Below are 19,036 nucleotides of genomic sequence, written 5' to 3'. Positions count from 1 at the left end.
AGGTCCCCAGCCGGCTCTTTCCCCAAGCTGCACAGAGCAGCAGCTGAGAACAACCTCTGCCACAACTACACCCGGCTCTGCCGTCTGAAGGACGAGACCAGCTCCTAAATGATCCCCAGCCCTACAGACACAGATCTTCCCCAGGGCAGTGCTCAGCAAATACCAGAGCACAGCGACACCTGGTCATTCAGTTGGAGCTGCTGGGGAGAAGGACAGAGGACTAGAAAGAGACAAATCAGACAAGAGAGAAGATAGAGGAGCCCAGAGAGAAAGAAACACACAGGGAAAAGGCTGGAGAGATGGAGAGATCAAGAGAAATAGGGACGAGGAGCCACAATGAGACAGGGAGGAAGAAAGAGGAGGGTGGAGGAGCAGGACAGAGGGACAAGGGGATGGGAAGGAGAAGAAGGAAAGTTGGGTAGAGAAAGACAGGGACAGGGAGGGGGATGTACAGATGGAGAAAAGGAAGGAGAGAGAGCAGAACATAGGGACTGAGAAAGAAAGCAAAGGTCAGATGGGGATGAAGAGACTGTCAAAGGGAGAAAACCCACAGTGAGCTGGAGGAAGAGGAAAGGAGGGCTGAGAAGCAGCAAAGAGGAAGAGACAAAAAATAAAAGGCAGAGCCAGCTGGACAGGGGCCTATTGCCAGAAGCAATGGGACAGGCAGCGGGGCAAGAATAAAGAGAGAAAAGATGGGGACAGGCAGCAGGACAGAGGGACAGTGAGAGGATAAAAGGGGCAGGGAACAGGATATACATGGAGAAACAATCAGCAGGAACAGGGAGAAAGACAGAGGAGAAAAAAAGAGATGAAGAGGGACATGGGACAGGGAGAGAAAGTAAGAAGGAAAGGGAGCAGGACAAGGATTGTCAGAGAAACAGAAAGACAGGGAGCAGGACAGGGCAACACAGACAGAGAAAAAAGAGGCAGGGAGGCAGCACAAAGGGAAAGACAAAAAGCAGAGACAGGCAGCAGGGCACAGATAGAGGTAAAAAGGCCTGGGCTGGGCAGCAGGGCAGAGATGGAGACCAAAAAGCAGCTTTGGGCTGCAGGACAGAGATGGAGTGAGAAATGAAAGTGACAGGGAGCAGGAGAGAGTGACAGAGAGAGTGGAAAAACTACAGAGGGAGCAGGACAGCAAAACAGAGCGGGGGACAGACAGGGAGAAGGGCAGAGAAACAGAGAGGGAATGAGAGGGGCAGGGAGCAGGACAGAGAGCTGGAGCAGGAAGGGAAAATGAGATGGGCAGCAGAACAAAGGGAAGGAGAGACAAAGACAGGGGCAGGGAGCAGGACAAAGGGGTGGAAGAAGAAAAATGTAGTAATGGTTCAGGACTGAGATGAAAAAACAAATTAAAAATACACCAGGGCTGGGATGGAGTGACAGAGAAAGGGCAAAGGAACAGGGGGCGGGACAGCACTGAAGGAATAAACAACTGTGGTGGGCAGTGGGACAGAGAGATGGAGAGAGGAAAAACAGAGCAAGAGAGAGAGGAAAGAAGGGGCAGCAGCTGGACAGGGGGATACGGTGAGAAAAGATGGGACCGGGAACAGAACAGAAAGGAAAGAAAAAAAAGGACAAAAAGACAGCAGAGCAAAAAATGCACAATCAAGCAATCAGGTCAAGAAGCCGACACCGGGGGGGCAGCAGCTGGGGAGAAACCGGGGACACCAGAGACCCTGATGAAGACTCTCGAGTACCAAGGACGGACTTCAGCAAAGTTATGGCGAGGTTATGGAAATAATTTATGTTTGATGCATTAACTAAGCAGGAGAAACAAATGAATATGCAATAGGTGTATGTAAGAAATACCAAGAAGTGAGAATCACACACACGCTCGATCAGAGGAGCAATCTTGCGAGTGTCCGGCGCTGTAACAAAAGTGCTGCTTTTACCACTTTCCAAACCGTGTTAAAGAACCTTTTTGCCGACTTTTCGGTACCATTTCCCCCCGCCCAGGAGAACAAGGCCAGAGCAGCCCACGCACACCTGAGCCAGATGCAGCAACAACATCCCCAGGGCCCCAGTTGCAGGAAAAAGGGCCCCAGGGCTGGGCCGGGGGCTGCTCAGCCTTGGGGCAGCTCCACGGGCGCCACGGCAAAGCTCAGCCTGGCCGCCCGCAGAGCCGCCGCCTCCTCAGCCTGGGCTGCGCCGCCATTGGGCGGGAGGGCTGTCAGTCTCCTCCCCTGAGGTGATCCTGGATCTGATTGGCTCGTTGGGATTTGTCCTGGACTCCTCCTATCAGGTGATGGGTCAGGCCGCTTGTCAATCACCCGGGTGCTGCACTCCCGCCAGCTGTGATTGGTGCAGCCAGCACGGCCCGCCCCTGAACGCTGCCCAGCTCGGTCAGCTCTCGCCACCTTTCCTGCAGGCCTCAAAGCTGGATTGGCTGGTTACATATCAATCACATGACTTGCCCCGCCTCCCCAAAGGCCATTGGCTGTCCTGGGTCCCCTGACTCCCCATAGACTTCCGGTTGGTTGTTGCCAGGCAACGAGCTCCACCTAAACATGAAACCCGCAGGAAAGGGAAATCACTGAGATGGGAGGATGTGCTGTGAAATCTCAACCCCTCACAACACTGAGGCCGATGCTGGTGGAATCACGGCCATGGGGACGGAGGCTGTTTGTCCCCAACCAACCCCACACCGGCCAACCGCCACGGCCGGGGCAGCAGCAGCTCCCGTTCCTCCTGCTGCTCCTGCCCTCCGGGTCACCTGAAGCGGCTCTGCTTAGGGACACATATGGCCTGCATGATTTCAACACTGACAAGAATCATTTGAGCTGGAAGAGACCGTCAAGATCTTCGAGTCCAACCATTAAACCAACCCTGGCACTAACCCACGTCCCTGAGAACCTCATCTCCGCGTCTGTTCAACCCCTCCAGTTACGGTGACTCCACCACTGCCCGACAGCCCTTTCTAGGAAGAAATTGTTCCCCAGATCCAACCTCAACCTCCCCTGACTCAACCTGAGGCCGTTTCCTCTGGTTCTGTCACTCGCTACTCCTAGTTTCCCTCCCTGACGCCGCTGTCCCGTATGAGCTCACCCACAACCCCAGCTCTCCAGTTAACAAACTCGGCTGAAGTGCATTCAACTGCAGCCAGGACATAAGAATACGAAAAAACAAGAGGCACTAGGAGGACAGAGATATGACGGGAAAACGCTCAAAGAGAAAATATTTTATATTCCCACACCAATCTGTTGGTATTTCCCACACAGAGAAAGATACATCCTGCCACTTCTGTTCTCTTGTCAGGGAAGGACCGAAGACTTTGAATTTTCCTTTGCCACTGAAGTCATCAGGATAAATTTTCCTGTGTTTCCAAGAAAACTGTTACAGAAAACATCCTCTCCGACCTGTTGATAAGGTCAGGGGCTCGTCCTCAGCCTCACCTGAGCCCCATTGCAGGTACCGAGTGACACAGGGAGCCATTCCCTGTTGAAGTCCCCAATACCAGCTTGGCTGATAAAGCTTCCCATCGCAAGTACCTCTAACATCTATTATCTTATTCTACTTAATTCATTTCTCACAGTAAACTGGCCTAGAAAAAGGAAAGATCTGATTCTATAGAAATAGTGGCTATACAGGAATATTTATTGAGACTTGAACATCACTGGAATGGGAAAGTCCAGTAAAATAATTTTCTCTATGTAAATAAACCCCAGACTAACATCGTGACACCTGTGACAGGGTTAGCGTACGACAGATTGATCTGGATTTTGCAGACGGTCTAAAAAATAATAAAACCAAAAAAAGTCTTTACAGCAAATACACTCATGGAAAGCAATTGATAGAGGCCTGGAAAGAAAGCAAAACTAGACAATTCCCCAAGGAGACGTTGACATGAATCCTGCTACTGCTAAAAGGAAGAACAGGGGATTAGAGAGGAAAGTGCCTTGATGTGAGTGGAGCAAACATGCCTGTAACACGTGTAATAAGGACTAGAAGAGGATGCTCATAAACGTTACAGATTTTTTCTCTTTTTATTTCACAGTTACTCACTTTCCTCCTCATATCTTCTGGTGTTAGAGTCACAAATAATTAAAAAGAAAAAAAGAAGGAAAAGCAGCCATGGTAGTAAGGACAAAGCCACCTGATGATTCCAACTTTCTCCATCCTCCAAACCAGCTCCCTCCAGGTGCATCAGTCGCAGCCCCAAACAAGCAAACGCTGCTCCCACCTCCTGCTCATCCTCACCCTGCGCTGCCCAAGTACCTGCTCATCTTTACTATTTTTATTCTGTCATAGAATCTCAGAATGGTTTGGGTTGGAAGGGACCTGCAAAGCTCATCTAGTCCAGCCCCATACTGCGAGCTTAGAAACAAAGACACAAATTTCCAGGTTCTGGAGGATTTAAGTGTATTAGTTGTATGGAAAGGAGCAAGAAAACAAAAAATTTGCTTCATGCCAGTGTGGATGAACAGGAGGAAGCAAGGCTCTCATTCAAGTCACATCTACACAGCTGTGGAAAACCTTCTGGAAAATTCTGGCTCCCAAGGCCTCTGTGATGTCACCACGTGTTGCCATGACCACCCCACGCTGTCCCCAAGGCCATCTGGCCACTGACAGCCCGCCTGTCTGGTCAGATTTCCCTGCGCTCTCCAGTGACTCTCACTGTGAGCAGAGCACACAAACCCAAACTCACCCTGATTCATCCCGATCCTCATCCACCCTGATCCTCGTCCACCCTGATCCTCGTCCGTCCTCCTTCTCATCCGTCCTGATCCTCGTCTCTCCTGATCCACGTCTGTCCCCATCCTCGTCCATCCTCCTCCTTCTCCACCCTGATCCTCGTCCGTCCTCCTCCTCGTCCGTCCCCATCCTCGTCCGCGACCACCCTCCTCCTCGTCATTCCTCGTCCACCCTCGTCCTCATCCCGTTTGATCGCCGCAGCTGAGACAGGTAATGGACCAGGACTCGTCCTGGGGGAGGTTTCAGAGCTTCCCTGCCACACTTTAGCACCAGTGATGGGCTCCACTGGGTGTGATGGGAGACTCATCACCAGGCTCAAAGCACTTTGGACACCAGGAGAAATTCTGTCAGGCTGCTCTTCAGGAGGAGCCAGAACCTCCGTGCTGGCAATCCTCCTCCTGTCTGCCCCGCTGGCAGGGAAAGCAGCACGTGGGCTGCACAGGGCAAATGACCATGTGGGTCTGAGGCAAACATGAGCCCATTAGCCCCTAGAGACTACTCCTGATGCGAAAAACAGGATAGAAAACTCTAGGTGATGAAAAAGCAACATCTTTCCTTCCCAGCCCTCTTCACTCCAACAAATTAGAGGGAGGAAATCCACCTCCCCTGAAAAATGACGCTTTGGATGGGAAATCATGGGGACAGGAGACTGTCAGGATGGGAAACCATTGCAGGGCTGAGAAATTCTTATTGGGAAACCATCATGTACGGCAAGCACCAGCAGGAAAGGGAAATCACTGAGATGGGAGGATGTGCTGTGAAATCTCAACCCCTCACAACACTGAGGCTGATGCTGATGGAATCACGGCCACGGGGACGGAGGCTGCTTGTCCCCAACCAACCCCACACTGGCCAACCGCCATGGCCGGGGCAGCAGCAGCTCCCGTTCCTCCTGCTGCTCCTGCCCTGCGGGTCACCTGAACCGCATCAGCCCCCCAGGATCTCACCCCATCTCCCTTCTGTGCTTCCCCCAACAGAGACAATCCCTTGCCAGCTGCTGATGGCGTCACGGGCACCAGCCACGTTCTACACCATCCCGGCCATGGCAGCACCTGTGCCGGCCCATGTGCTGCCCGCTGGCCAGGGGCTGCTGGTGCCCCCCCAGCCTGCCCAGGGCTGGCCTGTCACCTACCACCTGGGACAGGCCAGCGTCTGGCAGGGGGTGCCGGGGGCCCTGGGGCAGCTGGTGCAGCTCCCGCAAGGGACGCAGCTGTGGCAGGGGATGCAGCTGCAACAGGTCCCCCAAGTGGTGCCGCTGTCCCCAGGGGTGCAGCTTTGCCAGGGGGTGCAGCAGGTCCAGCTGCCCCAAGGGGTCCAGCCAGTGCAGGTCCCCCAAGGGCTCCAGCTGCCCCCTGGCCCTGCTGCATTTGCCCCATCCTACCCCTGGGGACAGCAGCTGCTGACGGGGACCGCACCGGTGCCACAGCACCCTGTGGGGCTGGCGCCATGGGCTGTGGTCCAGGGGCAGCCCCTGTACCCCGCGGGCTCGTACCAGCTGCCCGTCCCTGCCCGCCCCGGCCCCCCGACACCCCATGGCCCCGCGGCTCGGTGGGTGCGGAGCCGCCTTGTGCTCCACACCCTGCCTGACACCACCGAGGAGCCAGCGGAGGCCTCCAGCAGGGACGGGGTGGCCGTGGAGCTCGGCGTCCCCGCTGCCAGCCCCCACCAGCCCGTTCTGGCTGTAGCAGCGGACACAACCGGCGGGGAGCCCACAGGTGAGTGCTGGGGCTGGCAGAGCCCACGGGCGGGTGGCCAAGCTGAGGACAGCTGGCATCGCCCGCCTTGGGTGGCTTTGTTTGCTTTGTCAGCAGCTGTGACCACCAAGGCAGCCCTGGGGAGCCTGGGGGATCTGCCCCAGCAGGGACCAGCCGCCTGCACCGGGGCTGCTGCTGAGCCGGACCTGGACACCGTGGCCGAGAGCTTGTCCGCGTGGCTCGAAGCCACCATAGGCGGGGACGGTGTCCCCGATGTCGCGGACAGCCCCGACCTGGCCAGCTTCCTCCGTGAGCTCCCTGACCTCTCTGAGTACGTGGCCCAGGGCGGCTGCCCAAAGCAGCCAGCGGTGGCACTGGGGCTGGGGGACAGGGAGGACACCAGCCCCCATGTCCCTGATACCCCAAACCCAGCACCTGCCTCAACGAGCTCCCTGATCTTTCCGAGCACAGGGCAGAGAACACCAGCCCCAGAGAGCAAGAGGCGGCGGCGCTGGCGGACAGCGAGGTCACCAGCCGTGTCCCCAGCTCTCCCACCTTCCTGAGCCAGCCGCCGGACCTCTCCGAGTACGTGGCGGATGGCGGCCGCTCCAAGGACGGAGTGGTGGCAGTTGGGCTGGGGGACAGCAAGGACACCATCCCTGATGTCCTTTGTTTCCCCAACAGCCTCAGGGAGCTCGATGGTTTCTGGGAGCACGTGGACGAGACCATTTACTCCCAGGACCAAGTGGGGCTGGCACAGCTCAGGGACAGCGGGGACGCCGGCATTACCACCCACGGCCCCCGCATGACCACTGAGGTCCTCGAGGGGCTCCCTTATCTCCCCAAGTACGTGGCAGAGGGCAGCTGTCCCAAGGAGCTAGTGGTGGCTGGGGGACTGAGGGGTGGTGGGGACACCATCCCTGATGTCCCTGACATCCCTCACTTGACCCCCACCCTCAACAAGCTCCCCCACCTCTTGGAACGCAGGGCAGAGGGCGGCTGCATGGAGGAGCCAGAGACAGTGGAGATGCTGCTGTACGGGGACACCACCTTCCCCGATGGCCCCGACAGCCTGGCCAGCAGCACCCCTGTCACTGGAGGCTTCGGGGAGTACGGGGCAGAGGGTGACGGCCTGGAGGAGCGCCTGGCTACAGCCATGATGGGGGACACTGACCCCTTCTGGGGGGTGATGGCCTCCCCATTGCCGGCTCCCCAGGGGACACACGACGCTGGGGCCACAGAGCTGCCCCCCTGGCTGCAGAGGAGTCCCCTGCAGAGCCCTGAGCAGAGCTCTCCAGAGAGTTCTGGGGAACCTTCAGAGGACAGTCCCCTGGGCAGTCCCTGGAGGGACCCTCTGCAGGACTCTCTGGAGTCGCCTCTGCTCAGCCCCCTGCAGGTCCCCCTGCTCAGCCCCCTGGCCAGCCCCCCGCCTGCGCCCCAGCCTCACCCGCCCTCCACGGCCCAACTCATGGAGGAGCTGCAGGGCAGGCAGCTCCAGGTGCTGCTCACCCACCTGCCCCTGCCACCGGGCACCGTCACCTGCCAGGGGCTGCCGGGAGCGGGAGCCGCGCGGACCATTAAGACCAAGCGCCCCGTGCCAGTGAGAGCTCCCAAGGCCCACGACACCACTCCGCTTCACACCATCCCGCGGAAGCGGATAAGACGGTGATGGTGACCGGGAGCCCCCTCTGCCACCACGACTGCACTGGCCCCGGGCCTGCCAAGCGCCACTTTGCCACCTCCACCTGGCGACCCTGCCGGCCCCAACCCTGGAGAAGAGGCCACGGCCCTGCCCGGCACCCCGCCGTCACCTAGGGGAACCACCACTCCATAACCAGCACCTCCCGGCCCTGTACCAACAGCCCTGGGACCACCACCTCTACCCCGTCCTGCTGCTGACAGCCACAGCACCGGCATCCCCACCGCCCGCTGGGACCCGCGTCCCCAGGAGCAGCGTCGCCACCCGGGCTGAGGACGCAGCCACCGGGGGACACAGGACTGAACACCGGGGGATCCAAAGCCCAGCAGCTGAGCTGGCTGTGCCTGTGCCCACGGGGACAATCCCAGCGCAGGGGCTGTGGCAGCAGCTGCCCGGGCACCGCGGCTGTCGCGCCTCCTGCCGACTCCCCACCATCCCTCGGGCCCTGGGGCCTCACGGCTGCACCCACCGCGCTGAGGAGCAGGAGGACTCGGTGCCCGTCTCACCCCAGCAGTGGCCACAGCAGTGGCGCATGAAGAACTCGGCCCAGGAGGAGCGGGACACTCTGCCGATGCCACTGGGCAGCTGCCGGTTTTTGTACGGAGGCAAATGGGCATGGAAAGAGCCACCAGGACGGCCACCCATAACACACCGCTCCAGCACCGTCCCGTGGCACCCACAGCCAGAGGAGATGCGGAGGCTGAGACCTGCACCCACCCACCCTCTCCAGCCCCAGCCTTCGCAGATCCCGCTTTCTTGCTCCATTCATTAAACCGGTTGGGTGTTGGCTTTGCAGCACCTCTGCCTGTGTCATTTGTGGGGTGGGAGGGGGTGAATGCAGCCCCTGCCCAACCCGAGGGCGGCTGAGCTGGGCTGTGAACAGACACGGAGAGAGGATGGGGACAGAGGGTATCGCTGCAGGGGATGGTCGCCCAGGGGAGAAATGAGGGGGATGGCATCACTGCTGGGATTACCGGGGCCTCCATCACTGCCCCAGCACAAGCGTCAGCATCACTGCCCCAGCAGCAGTGTCTCAGGCCCCAAGCTGCTCTCACAGAACATTTGCACCCATCTCGTGCGGACTGGGAGAGAGGCCAGAGGGCAAAGAAGAGAATTGGAAGAAGAAACAGTTGTTCACGACCAGGCCATGCTCCAGCGCAACTGAAACACCCCAGATCAGGCTTTGCAGGTTATTCTAATGCCCTTCAATCCTTCAGACTCACGAATCACCAACAATGACACCACTCATCACTGAGCACAGTCCAACTTGGCAAAGCAGCTCTAGTTTTGCAACATTCGTTCTTAAGACTTTTGGCTACAACAACAGCCAAGAAAATTTACAGTCAGAACTAACCGACGTTCCCTCCTCATTCGACACCTCTTTCTCCATCAGTTCTTTGCATTTCTTTAGTTCCTGGGAAGGACACATGAAGATTTTCCTCCTTCAAACAGAGGGGAAAGAGCAGTCACAAGCCTGCAGAAAACCTGACATCCACACGCATGCTGCTCACACACGAACCGTCTCAAGGCCCTGCAGATACACAAAAGACTGAGTTAAGGAACCGTTTTCCTAAACAGGGAGAAATTAAGGATCAACTGAAGACAACCACCACTTGTGGTTACTCTTGCTAGCTAGGAAGTGGAAAGAATGAAGAATTAATGCTGCTCCATCAGGGACATCAGGACCACGAGGAAGCCTGTGTGGCCTCCCACCCCAAGGCCTGTCCAGAGCTGCTCCTCACTTCAGCTCACCCCTGAATATGAGACGTGGCTTTTGACTTCTGCCCACAGGACTATTGCAGTTGGCAACTTCATAAACATGATGGGGAGGGGATGACACCAGGATCACCCATGACAAGCTGTGGGATGAGATGCTTGTCCAGCTGTTACACGTTCTTGGAGTTTGGCAAGTCCAGACTGCTCTGGACAGAGCACAGACTTGTTAGGGACACTTATGGCCTGCACGATTTCAACACTGACAAGAATCATTTGAGCTGGAAGAGACCCTCAAGATCTTTGAGTCCAATGGTTAAGCAAACCCTGGCACGAACCCACATCCCTGAGAACCTCATCTCTCTGTCTGTTCAACCCCTCCAGGGATGGTGACTCCAGCACTGCCCTGGGCAGCCTGTTCCAATGCCCCACAGCCCTTTGGGGAAGAAATTGTTCCCCAGATCCAACCTCAACCTCTCCTGACTCAACTTGAGGCCGTTTCCTCTGGTTCTGTCACTCGCTACTCGTAGTTTCCCTCCCTGACGCTACTGTCCCGTATGAGCTCGCCCACGACCCCAGCTGTCCAGTTAACAAACTCGGCTGAAGTGCATTCCACTGCAGCCAGGACATAAGAATACGAAAAAACAAGAGGCACTAGGAGGACAGAGATATGACGGGAAAACGCTCAAAGAGAAAATATTTTATATTCCCACACCAATCTGTTGGTATTTCCCACACGGAGAAATATACATCCTGCCACTTCTGTTCCATTGTCAGGGAAGGAACGAAGACATTGAATTCTTCACTTGCCACTGAAGTCATCGGGATAAATTTTCCTGTGTTTCTAAGAAAACTGTTACAGAAAACATCCTCTCCGACCTGTTGATAAGGTCAGGGGCTCGTGCTCAGCCTCACCTGAGCCCCATTGCAGGTACCGAGTGACACAGAGACATAGAAACAAATGAATATGCAAGAGGTGTATGTAAGAAATACCAAGAAGTGCGAATCTCACACACGCTCGATCAGAGCAGCAATCTTCCGAGTGTCCGGCGCTGTAACAAAAGTGCTGCTTTTACCACTTTCCAAACCGTGTTAAAGAACCTTTTTGCCGACTTTTCGGTACCATTTCCCCCCGCCCAGGAGAACAAGGCCAGAGCAGCCCACGCACACCTGAGCCAGATGCAGCAACAACATCCCCAGGGCCCCAGTTGCAGGAAAAAGGGCCCCAGGGCTGGGCCGGGGGCTGCTCAGCCTTGGGGCAGCTCCACGGGCGCCACGGCAAAGCTCAGCCTGGCCGCCCGCAGAGCCGCCGCCTCCTCAGCCTGGGCTGCGCCGCCATTGGGCGGGAGGGCTGTCAGTCTCCTCCCCTGAGGTGATCCTGGATCTGATTGGCTGCCTTAGGGGTCACTCCCCACACAGTGCCCGCCCTGCCCTGAGGTAATGTTTCCTGTGATTGGCCGGCTGGGATTTCTCGTTTTCCCCCCTACCAAGTGATGGGTCAGGCCACTTGTCAATCATCCAGGTGCTGCACTCCCGCCAGCTGTGATTGGTGCAGCCAGCACGGCCCGCCCCTGAACGCTGCCCAGCTCGGTCAGCTCTCGCCACCTTTCCTGCAGGCCTCAAAGCTGGATTGGCTGGTTACATATCAATCACATGACTTGCCCCGCCTCCTCAAATGCCATTGGCTGTCCTGGGTCCCCTGACTCCCCATAGACTTCCCGTTGGCTGTTGCCAGGCAACGAGCTCCACCCAAACATGAAACTGTGGGCCCTGATCAGAGGCCGTGGGTGATAAAAGACACGTTGGGACCCCGAACATGAGGATTTGGGCCCCAAGAAGGAGGCTCTGGGCACTCAAAAGGACGGGCAGATGCTACAGATGCCGCTTTGGGCCCTGAACACGAGGGGACCCTCTTGGTTCCCACCCGAGCTGGGTTTGGTGCCCGTGACCCCACGGAACAGACACCTGTGCTGTCCGGAGTGGCCACGGAACAGACGGAGCCCAAAGCCACGGACTCCATGAGCTCAACGGGGAGTTGTGACATTTTATGGACGTTTCACAGGGCGGCCCGTGGGCTGAGGGCAACTGTGTGTGTGTGACATCAAAGGGTGGGCAGGGGAGCGGTGGTTGGTGAGGACGTATTGGATCGTGTGGGACCTGAGCCTGACGCCCATGGGGTGGAACAAGGGCTGGAGAAAGGACCGTCGTGTTGAACCCCAGCCGGTAACTGAGCCCCACGCAGCCGCTCGCTCCATCCCCGCAGCGGGACGGGGGAGAGAACCGGAAGGGTAACAGTGAGAACACTTGTGGGTTGAGTTAAAAACAGTTTAATAATTGGAATTAAAAAGAATAGACCAAAGATTTAAAAATGACATTTAAAAAATTGAAATTAAAATATGCAGTAATAAAAATTATACCTATGATAATGAAAAAGAAAATACCAAAGAGAAGGCATCATAGAATCATAGAATGTCCTGAGTTGGAAGAGACACACAAGGATCACCGGTTCCAACTCCTGTCCCTGCCCAGGACACCCCACAGTTCACACTGTGTGTCTGAGGACGTTGTCCAGTCTCTTCTTGAACACTGTCAGGTTGGGGCCGTGACACCTCCCTGGGGAGCCTGTTCCAGTGTCCAGCACCTCTGGGTGAAGAACCTTTTCCTCATGTCCAACTGACCCTCCCCTGGCACATCTTCCTGACATTCCCTCGGGTTCTGTCACTGGTCACTAAGGAGAAGAGTTCGGTTCCTGCCCCTCCAGCTCCTCTTGTGAGGAAGACGTACACTGCCAAGAGATCTCAGTCTCCTCCAGGCTGAACAAACCCAGGGACTTCAGCTGCTCCTCATATGCCGTCCCCTCCAAACCCTTCCCTGACTTCATAGCCTCTTCTGGACACTCTCCAGTAGCTTTATCTCCTTTTGATCCTGTGTCCCCAGCCCTGCACACAGTGAATGCTCCAGGTGAGGCCGCCCCAGCGCAGAGCAGAGCGGGACAATCCCCTCCCTGCCCGGCTGGCCGTGCTGTGCTGGATGCACCAGGACACGGGTCCCTCTTGGCTCCAGGGACACTGGTGGCTCATGTTCAACTTGCCATTGACCAGAACCCCCAGATCCCTCTCCGCAGAGCTGCTCTCCAGCATCTCATCCCCCAGTCTGTCTTTAGAGCCAGGGTTGCCGTGTCCCAGGTGCAAAATGGTACCCCCGGAATATCGGACAGCATTTGTGCTTACTTGGGTTCATCTCGCCTCATGTACATGACATTCATTCTCACATCTCATTTGTACAATGCAAACATGGACTTCTGACCCACTCATTCAGTGTCTCTCCATGGAGGGAGAAAGAACCTCTCTGAGCTGGGGTGAGAGGCCAGTGCTGGAGATGGAGGTTGTGAGGGATTGGTCCATGATGATTGGGGCAGATTGCATTGGGGGTCCAGTGCACAGGGGCACAGCCCAGACCCTGCTCTGCTGGTCCTGCAGGTCTCTGGCAGGAGGCCTGGCTGTGAGAGGACACTGCTGTGTGCCCAGCCCTGCACACAGAGACTGTTCAGCTGTGCCCTGGTGTTTTGATCTTCAGGCCACTTTCTCAGAATTTCCTTGAGAAAAAGTTTGAATGAAGACCTAGGCCTTTCACCTTTCTCGTGGAAAGGGTACCTTCCTCCTTCACTCCACCCTTGAAACTTACCTAATTAAGTGTACAAGTGTTGAAAAGCAGATGTACATGATGGAAGTGACAGGGCTCTATCAGTCTTGCGTGATAACTGCCAGTCCCAGGCAGATACCTCAGGTACACCGAGGGCTCTGGAGGTTTGCACTGGGGGCTTATGGTCAGACCATGGAGCTCTGCCTGAAAACATGAGAACTGCTCTCAGTTCTTTTAAAAAAACAAACAAACAAACAATACAAAACCACAACTCACTCATCAGCTAAAATGATTCAATGTTTTAAATAAAATGTCCATGAACTTCTGTCCTGCCAAAATATGGATTTTTACAATATGTATGAATTGCAGGAGAAGAAATATTGTAGTTACCCTGTGCTTGTATTTCCAGAACTCTGCCTATGATACTGTGTATTTAATCCCCCTGAACATCCAGGTGTTTCTACCTGTCCTTATTCAACCCACCATGTCTGCAGTCATCTCTTCAGAAGCCTGTCTGGACATTTGCACTTTCCATTGCTCCCCAGAGGTTCTTGCTCCTCTCACTCTTTGCTCATTCAGAGCCTGTCACCTTTCTCTGCTTTGAGCTTCAGGCAGGTAAAGCTGAATTGTCTTTCAGCTGTCACTCTCATACTCCCTGTAGGCAACTCTTCAATTGTGGCGATGGACCTCACTGGAAGTGGCTGAAACTAACGACAGAGTATATTTTATTGTTCATTATGTTGTGTTGTGTTTTCTTTCTCATTATCTTTTTTGCTTTTGCCAATTAAAAAGCCTCTTTGTGCCTATTTAAATCCAGATCTCTAAGGAAAGCATGAAGTAATTCATGCAGAGAAGCTGTAACAATCAGGTGCAAACTTGAGTGGAGAATCTGATGTAAAGAAAAGTGATGTAACTCCCAGGGGGCCAATGAGTGAAACAGAGAGGTTAGAAAGGTGAGAAGCAAGGATGTCCATCCCGTGTCTGGCCTCAAGGGACTGCTTTTCCCACCTGTCCAACTTCCTCAGGAGACACTCTGCACCAGTATCCATGGGAGAATTCTTCTCTCACTTCTCCCTAGTACTCATTCAAAATGTCCTCTTTACCCACCCCCCTGAAACCTCTCTAATGAGCTCTACAATTCTTCAATACTTGAAGAAAATGATGGAAGAGACACGGCTTGTGAGGGCTTGGAGAATTTTAGTGAGCCCATGGAGTACATGAGGCTCATGAAGCTCAGTTACTGAGAAGAGACTCAACAAAGCTCTCAAGAAGCCAAAGGCAAAAGCAAACCCCAAAGTTCCTTGAAGTATTAATGGGCCCCACTGAGGGCTGTTCCTGACAAAGCCTCCCCAGAGACTCGTTAGAGCAGATAATTGGAGGCTGTGATGACAGGGAGGCCAAGGCCCTGTGCAGGTGGCTCTGATGCTCAGAAACCCCTTGGTTTGCTTTCTGAAGCAGAAAGGAGAAGCCCTGACCTCCAGGCAATGGGAAGGGGGATCCTGTCCTTCACACACGGCTCAGGGCTCTTGCTGGGACCGTGGGATGTGGGTGTGCAAGGCCGAGGGAAGGACAACACTGGTACAACAACTTCCAGCTTCCCCATGGGGCTGCAAGGAGACAACGAGGCCCCAGTGCCATGGGGAGAACATGTCTTCTCCTTGGACTCAGTGGCAGAGACAACTGCCATGGCCAAGGTGACAGAGACCTCGGTTCTGCTGGTGCCTTCCAGCCTTGCCAGCGCCCTTTGCCATCTCCACCTCAGGCTGTTCTACATGGTCCCACACCTGCCCCTCTTTTCCCGCAGGCAGTAGACACGCATCTCCCTTCCCCATCTGCTCTCACCCCAGCATTTCTGTCCCTTCCCTGATGTGTCTGCACCCTCACTGGCTGTTCTTTGGAACACAAACCATGGGCTGATCCAGCTCCCTCTGGGTGACCTCTTGCACCACGGCACTGCCCTTCCAGTGACATTTCTTCCTCCTGATAACCAGTATCCACTTCCCAATCTGTACTTGGTGGCTTTTTTTTCACTGCTCCTTTTTCCCACTACTTGAGAAATCTTTACCACCTTCAGAAACTGCCCATCAAGCAGGGAACCCAACCTGTTAGTCTTCTTGTGGTCTTGCACTTGACCAGAGAGAAGTCACCTCACCATGATCTTCTAAATCCCAGCACTGCTGCTGGCCTTTCAGCTTCTCTGATGGACACGACCATGTCCCTGCTGCTGTCCCTTCATGAACTCAGGTGGGATGGACATGACAGCCCGTCTCCAAGGCCTCTTCCTGGGTAGGGCCTGTGGCTACTTAGGCTGAGGTTCTTTCCCAGCCATGTCCCTGCTGCTGGGCTGTCACCTCCAGAGACGGAAATGACCCCACAGTCCCCTTCACAGCCACGCGCTTCTGACTGGATTATGAGCGTCTGAGACCCAACTGACCTTCAAAATACCACACCCATCCATCCCCCTCCTTAGCCCCCAGGACCTGACCAAGACTGAAGCGTGTTCTACACAGTCCTGCACCTGCCCCTCTTTCCCTGCAGGCTGTAGACACCCATCTCGCTTCCTTGCCTTGCTTGAAGAGAGCCCTGTCTCACTCATCTTGTCTCACTGTCCTGCTCAAGGCCGGGTGAACCAGGGGAGGTTGTTCAAGGCCTCCACCCACCTTGGCATCACCCTCAAAAGAGCTAAAATCGCATTCTACAGGAGGACGTGTCCAATGCCCTTCCGAGGGACAGAGGCAGGCTGACTAACCTGCAATTCTCCCAATGCCTGTTCTTGCCTTTCTTGAACATGGCTTTGATGTCTGCCTTTTCCTAAGACCCCAGAACCTTTCTAATTACCCTGATTCTTATGAGAGCACAATCCAGAATCACGGGCAAGGGTGACGTAGCAGACAGCAGCACTTGCAATGAGCTTGTCCAAGGCAGCTGAGATCAGTCTCACTGGGCCTGTGTTGTTGGTTCCTGGAGTCACACACAGAAATGTCAGGGTTCTGTCAGGTGTCCGCATCTGAGCTGGCCTCATGGACTCCTTATGAACCCAGGGATGCTCACAGACAGAGTCTGTCCCTTTCACACACAGTGGCAGGAGTCACAGTGTCTCTCTGGCCTCCTGTTGCCACTCCCAAGGGACGGGAGACACCTCAGCCCTGTGGTGTGTCCCCCTGCTCTGCACTCATCTGAGATGTCCCACATCATGAGGAATGGACACGGGGACCTCAGTTAAAGGAAGCACATCCCAGGGCTGCATTCAGGTGATTTCCCATGGGGTGTTCCTCCCAATATGAAGTGACCTCAAGGCCTTCTTTGTGCCACAGGCCTTCATGGAACCCCAAGGAATAGTTGATGGTGTTTGTGCTCACTCGCCTTCATGTCACCTCACGTACATGATGTGCATGCTCACATCTCATCTGTACAATGCAAACATGGACTGCTAACCTACTCATTCCATGTCCCTCTGTGGGTGAGAGGCCAGTGCTGGCAATGGTGGCTGTGAGGGCCAGTCCATGACAATTGTCCTGGGGCAGCTTCCTCAGGGTGTCCAGTGCACAGGGGCACAGCCCAGACCCTGCTCTGCTGGTCCTGCAGGTCTCTGGCAGGAGGCCTGGCTGTGAGAGGACACTGCTGTGTGCCCAGCCCTGCACACACACACTGTTCAGCTGTACTCTGGTGTTTAATCTGTGGGCCACTTTCTTGGACGTGTTCTTCAGAGAAATTCTGGGAAAAGACCTAAACCTTCAGGCAGTGTCCTCAGGAGGTCAGCTTTCTTCATGGAAGGCTGTTCTGAGGCCAGCTCTGTCACAGCAGTGCCCATTGCCTGTCCCTGCCTGCGCTCACAGGACTCACACACAGCAGGACGGTGACCAGGCTGCCAGAGCACTCAGGCCTTGCACCAACAGGAGGGATGAGAAGGAGAGTGTGGGAGTGGAACGAGAACAGCTCTGGAAGGCCAAGCGCTGCTGCTCCCTGGCAGTGCTGCCAGGCTGGACTCTTTTCCCCTCCACCCATGCACGGGAACTGTCCCTGCAGCTCCAAACACAACTTGGTGAAAGGATCTCAGTAAAAAATAGAGGCTGTGAGGCCTTTTAATTTGTTTAAACACAGATACAGCAAAGCTCCTCATTTACGCAGCCCCTCAGTAAACAAAGAAGACAGTGAATTGGAAAGGGGATAACAATATTATCAAGTGAAAAAACACAAGTGGCAACATAAAATACAGAAAATGGGCTGGACTTGCAACAATTTACACTGTAACTGTTATGCAGAAGATGATGGGCAGTTTACTGCTTCAGAAAATAATCCAGTCATCAGTTTCCACACAGCACCCTTGAGCTCCTGGTTCCTCATGCTGTAGATGAGGGGGTTCACTGCTGGAGGCACCAAAGAGTACAGAACAGACACCACCAGATCCAGGGATGGGGAGGAGATGGAGGGGGGCTTCAGGTGGGCAAATATGACAGTGCTGACAAACAGGGAGACCACGGCCAGGTGAGGGAGGCACGTGGAAAAGGCTTTGTGCCGTCCCTGCTCAGAGGGGATCCTCAGCACGGCCCTGAAGATCTGCACATAGGACAGCACAATGAAAATGAAACAGACAGAAATTAAACAGGCACTAAAGACAATAAGCCCAGCTTCCCTGAGGTAGGTGTCTGAGCAGGAGAGCTTGAGGATCCTGGGGATTTCACAGAAGAACTGGTCCAGGACATTGCCCTTGCACAGTGGCAGTGAAAATGTATTGGCCGTTTGCAACAGGGCATTGAGAAACCCAGTGGCCCAGGCAGCTGCTGCCATGTGGACACAAGCTCTGCTGCCCAGGAGGGTCCCGTAGTGCAGGGGTTTGCAGATGGCAACATGGCGGTCATAGGCCATGACCGTGAGAAGAAAATACTCTGTTGAAATGGAAAAGACAAACAAAAATAGCTGTGCAACACATCCTGTGTAGGAGATGGCCCTGGTGTCCCACAGAGAGTTGGCCATGGACTTGGGGACAGTGGTGGAGATGGAGCCCAGGTCGAGGAGGGCGAGGTTGAGCAGGAAGAAGTACATGGGGGTGTGGAGGTGCTGGTCACAGGCTACGGTGGTGATGACGAGGCCGTTGCCCAGGAGGGCAGCCAGGTAGATGCCCAGGAAGAGCCAGAAGTGCAAGAGCTGCAGCTCCCGTGTGTCTGCGAATGGCAGGAGGTGGAACTGGGTGATGGAGCTGCCATTGGACATTTGCTTTTCCTGAGCATGGGGCAGTGTCATGAGGAAAGAAAAAAAAAGACAGTGAGAAGCCAGGGGAAAGTCCTCTGACAATAATCAAACCAACTCCCATAGACCCTCCCCTGTTACACACAGACACCCTTTTCTTTTTCTAGGAGAACTTTCTTCAGCACTGTGGCTGGAGCCCTGCTTGGTGCTGGCCAAATGTGCAACCAAAAGCAGGGCCTCTGCCCATGGGCTCTCGTTAAGTCAGCCCAGCTCTGCTGAAGTGCAGTCAGGGAACGGTGGGGACTGTCCTGGTTCTGCTAACATAGAAGGGCTGCTCTGCTGCACACGGCCAATACATTTTCACTGCCACTGTGCAAGGGCAATGTCCTGGACCAGTTCTTCTGTG

General features: G+C 55.0%; 1 protein-coding gene across 1 annotated transcript; it reads right to left on the bottom strand.

Annotated features, from left to right (window-relative positions):
• Positions 1–8,541: 8,541 nt before the first annotated feature.
• LOC135999856 (olfactory receptor 14J1-like) lies at positions 8,542–18,654 on the bottom strand. Its single transcript, XM_065653429.1, has 5 exons — positions 18,517–18,654; positions 17,812–18,381; positions 9,600–9,619; positions 9,443–9,530; positions 8,542–8,673 (listed from the first exon to the last, which is right to left on the bottom strand). The coding sequence occupies exons 1-5, from the start codon at positions 18,652–18,654 to the stop codon at positions 8,542–8,544; spliced, it is 948 nt and encodes a 315-aa protein (XP_065509501.1).
• Between the last annotated feature and the right edge of the window lie 382 nt (positions 18,655–19,036).

The sequence above is a fragment of the Caloenas nicobarica genome, chromosome 30 (assembly GCF_036013445.1).
Source record: "Caloenas nicobarica isolate bCalNic1 chromosome 30, bCalNic1.hap1, whole genome shotgun sequence".
Lineage (NCBI taxonomy): Eukaryota > Metazoa > Chordata > Aves > Columbiformes > Columbidae > Caloenas > Caloenas nicobarica.
The sequence above is the reverse complement of the archived record's forward strand: the minus strand, read 5'-3'. Positions and strand labels throughout refer to the sequence as shown.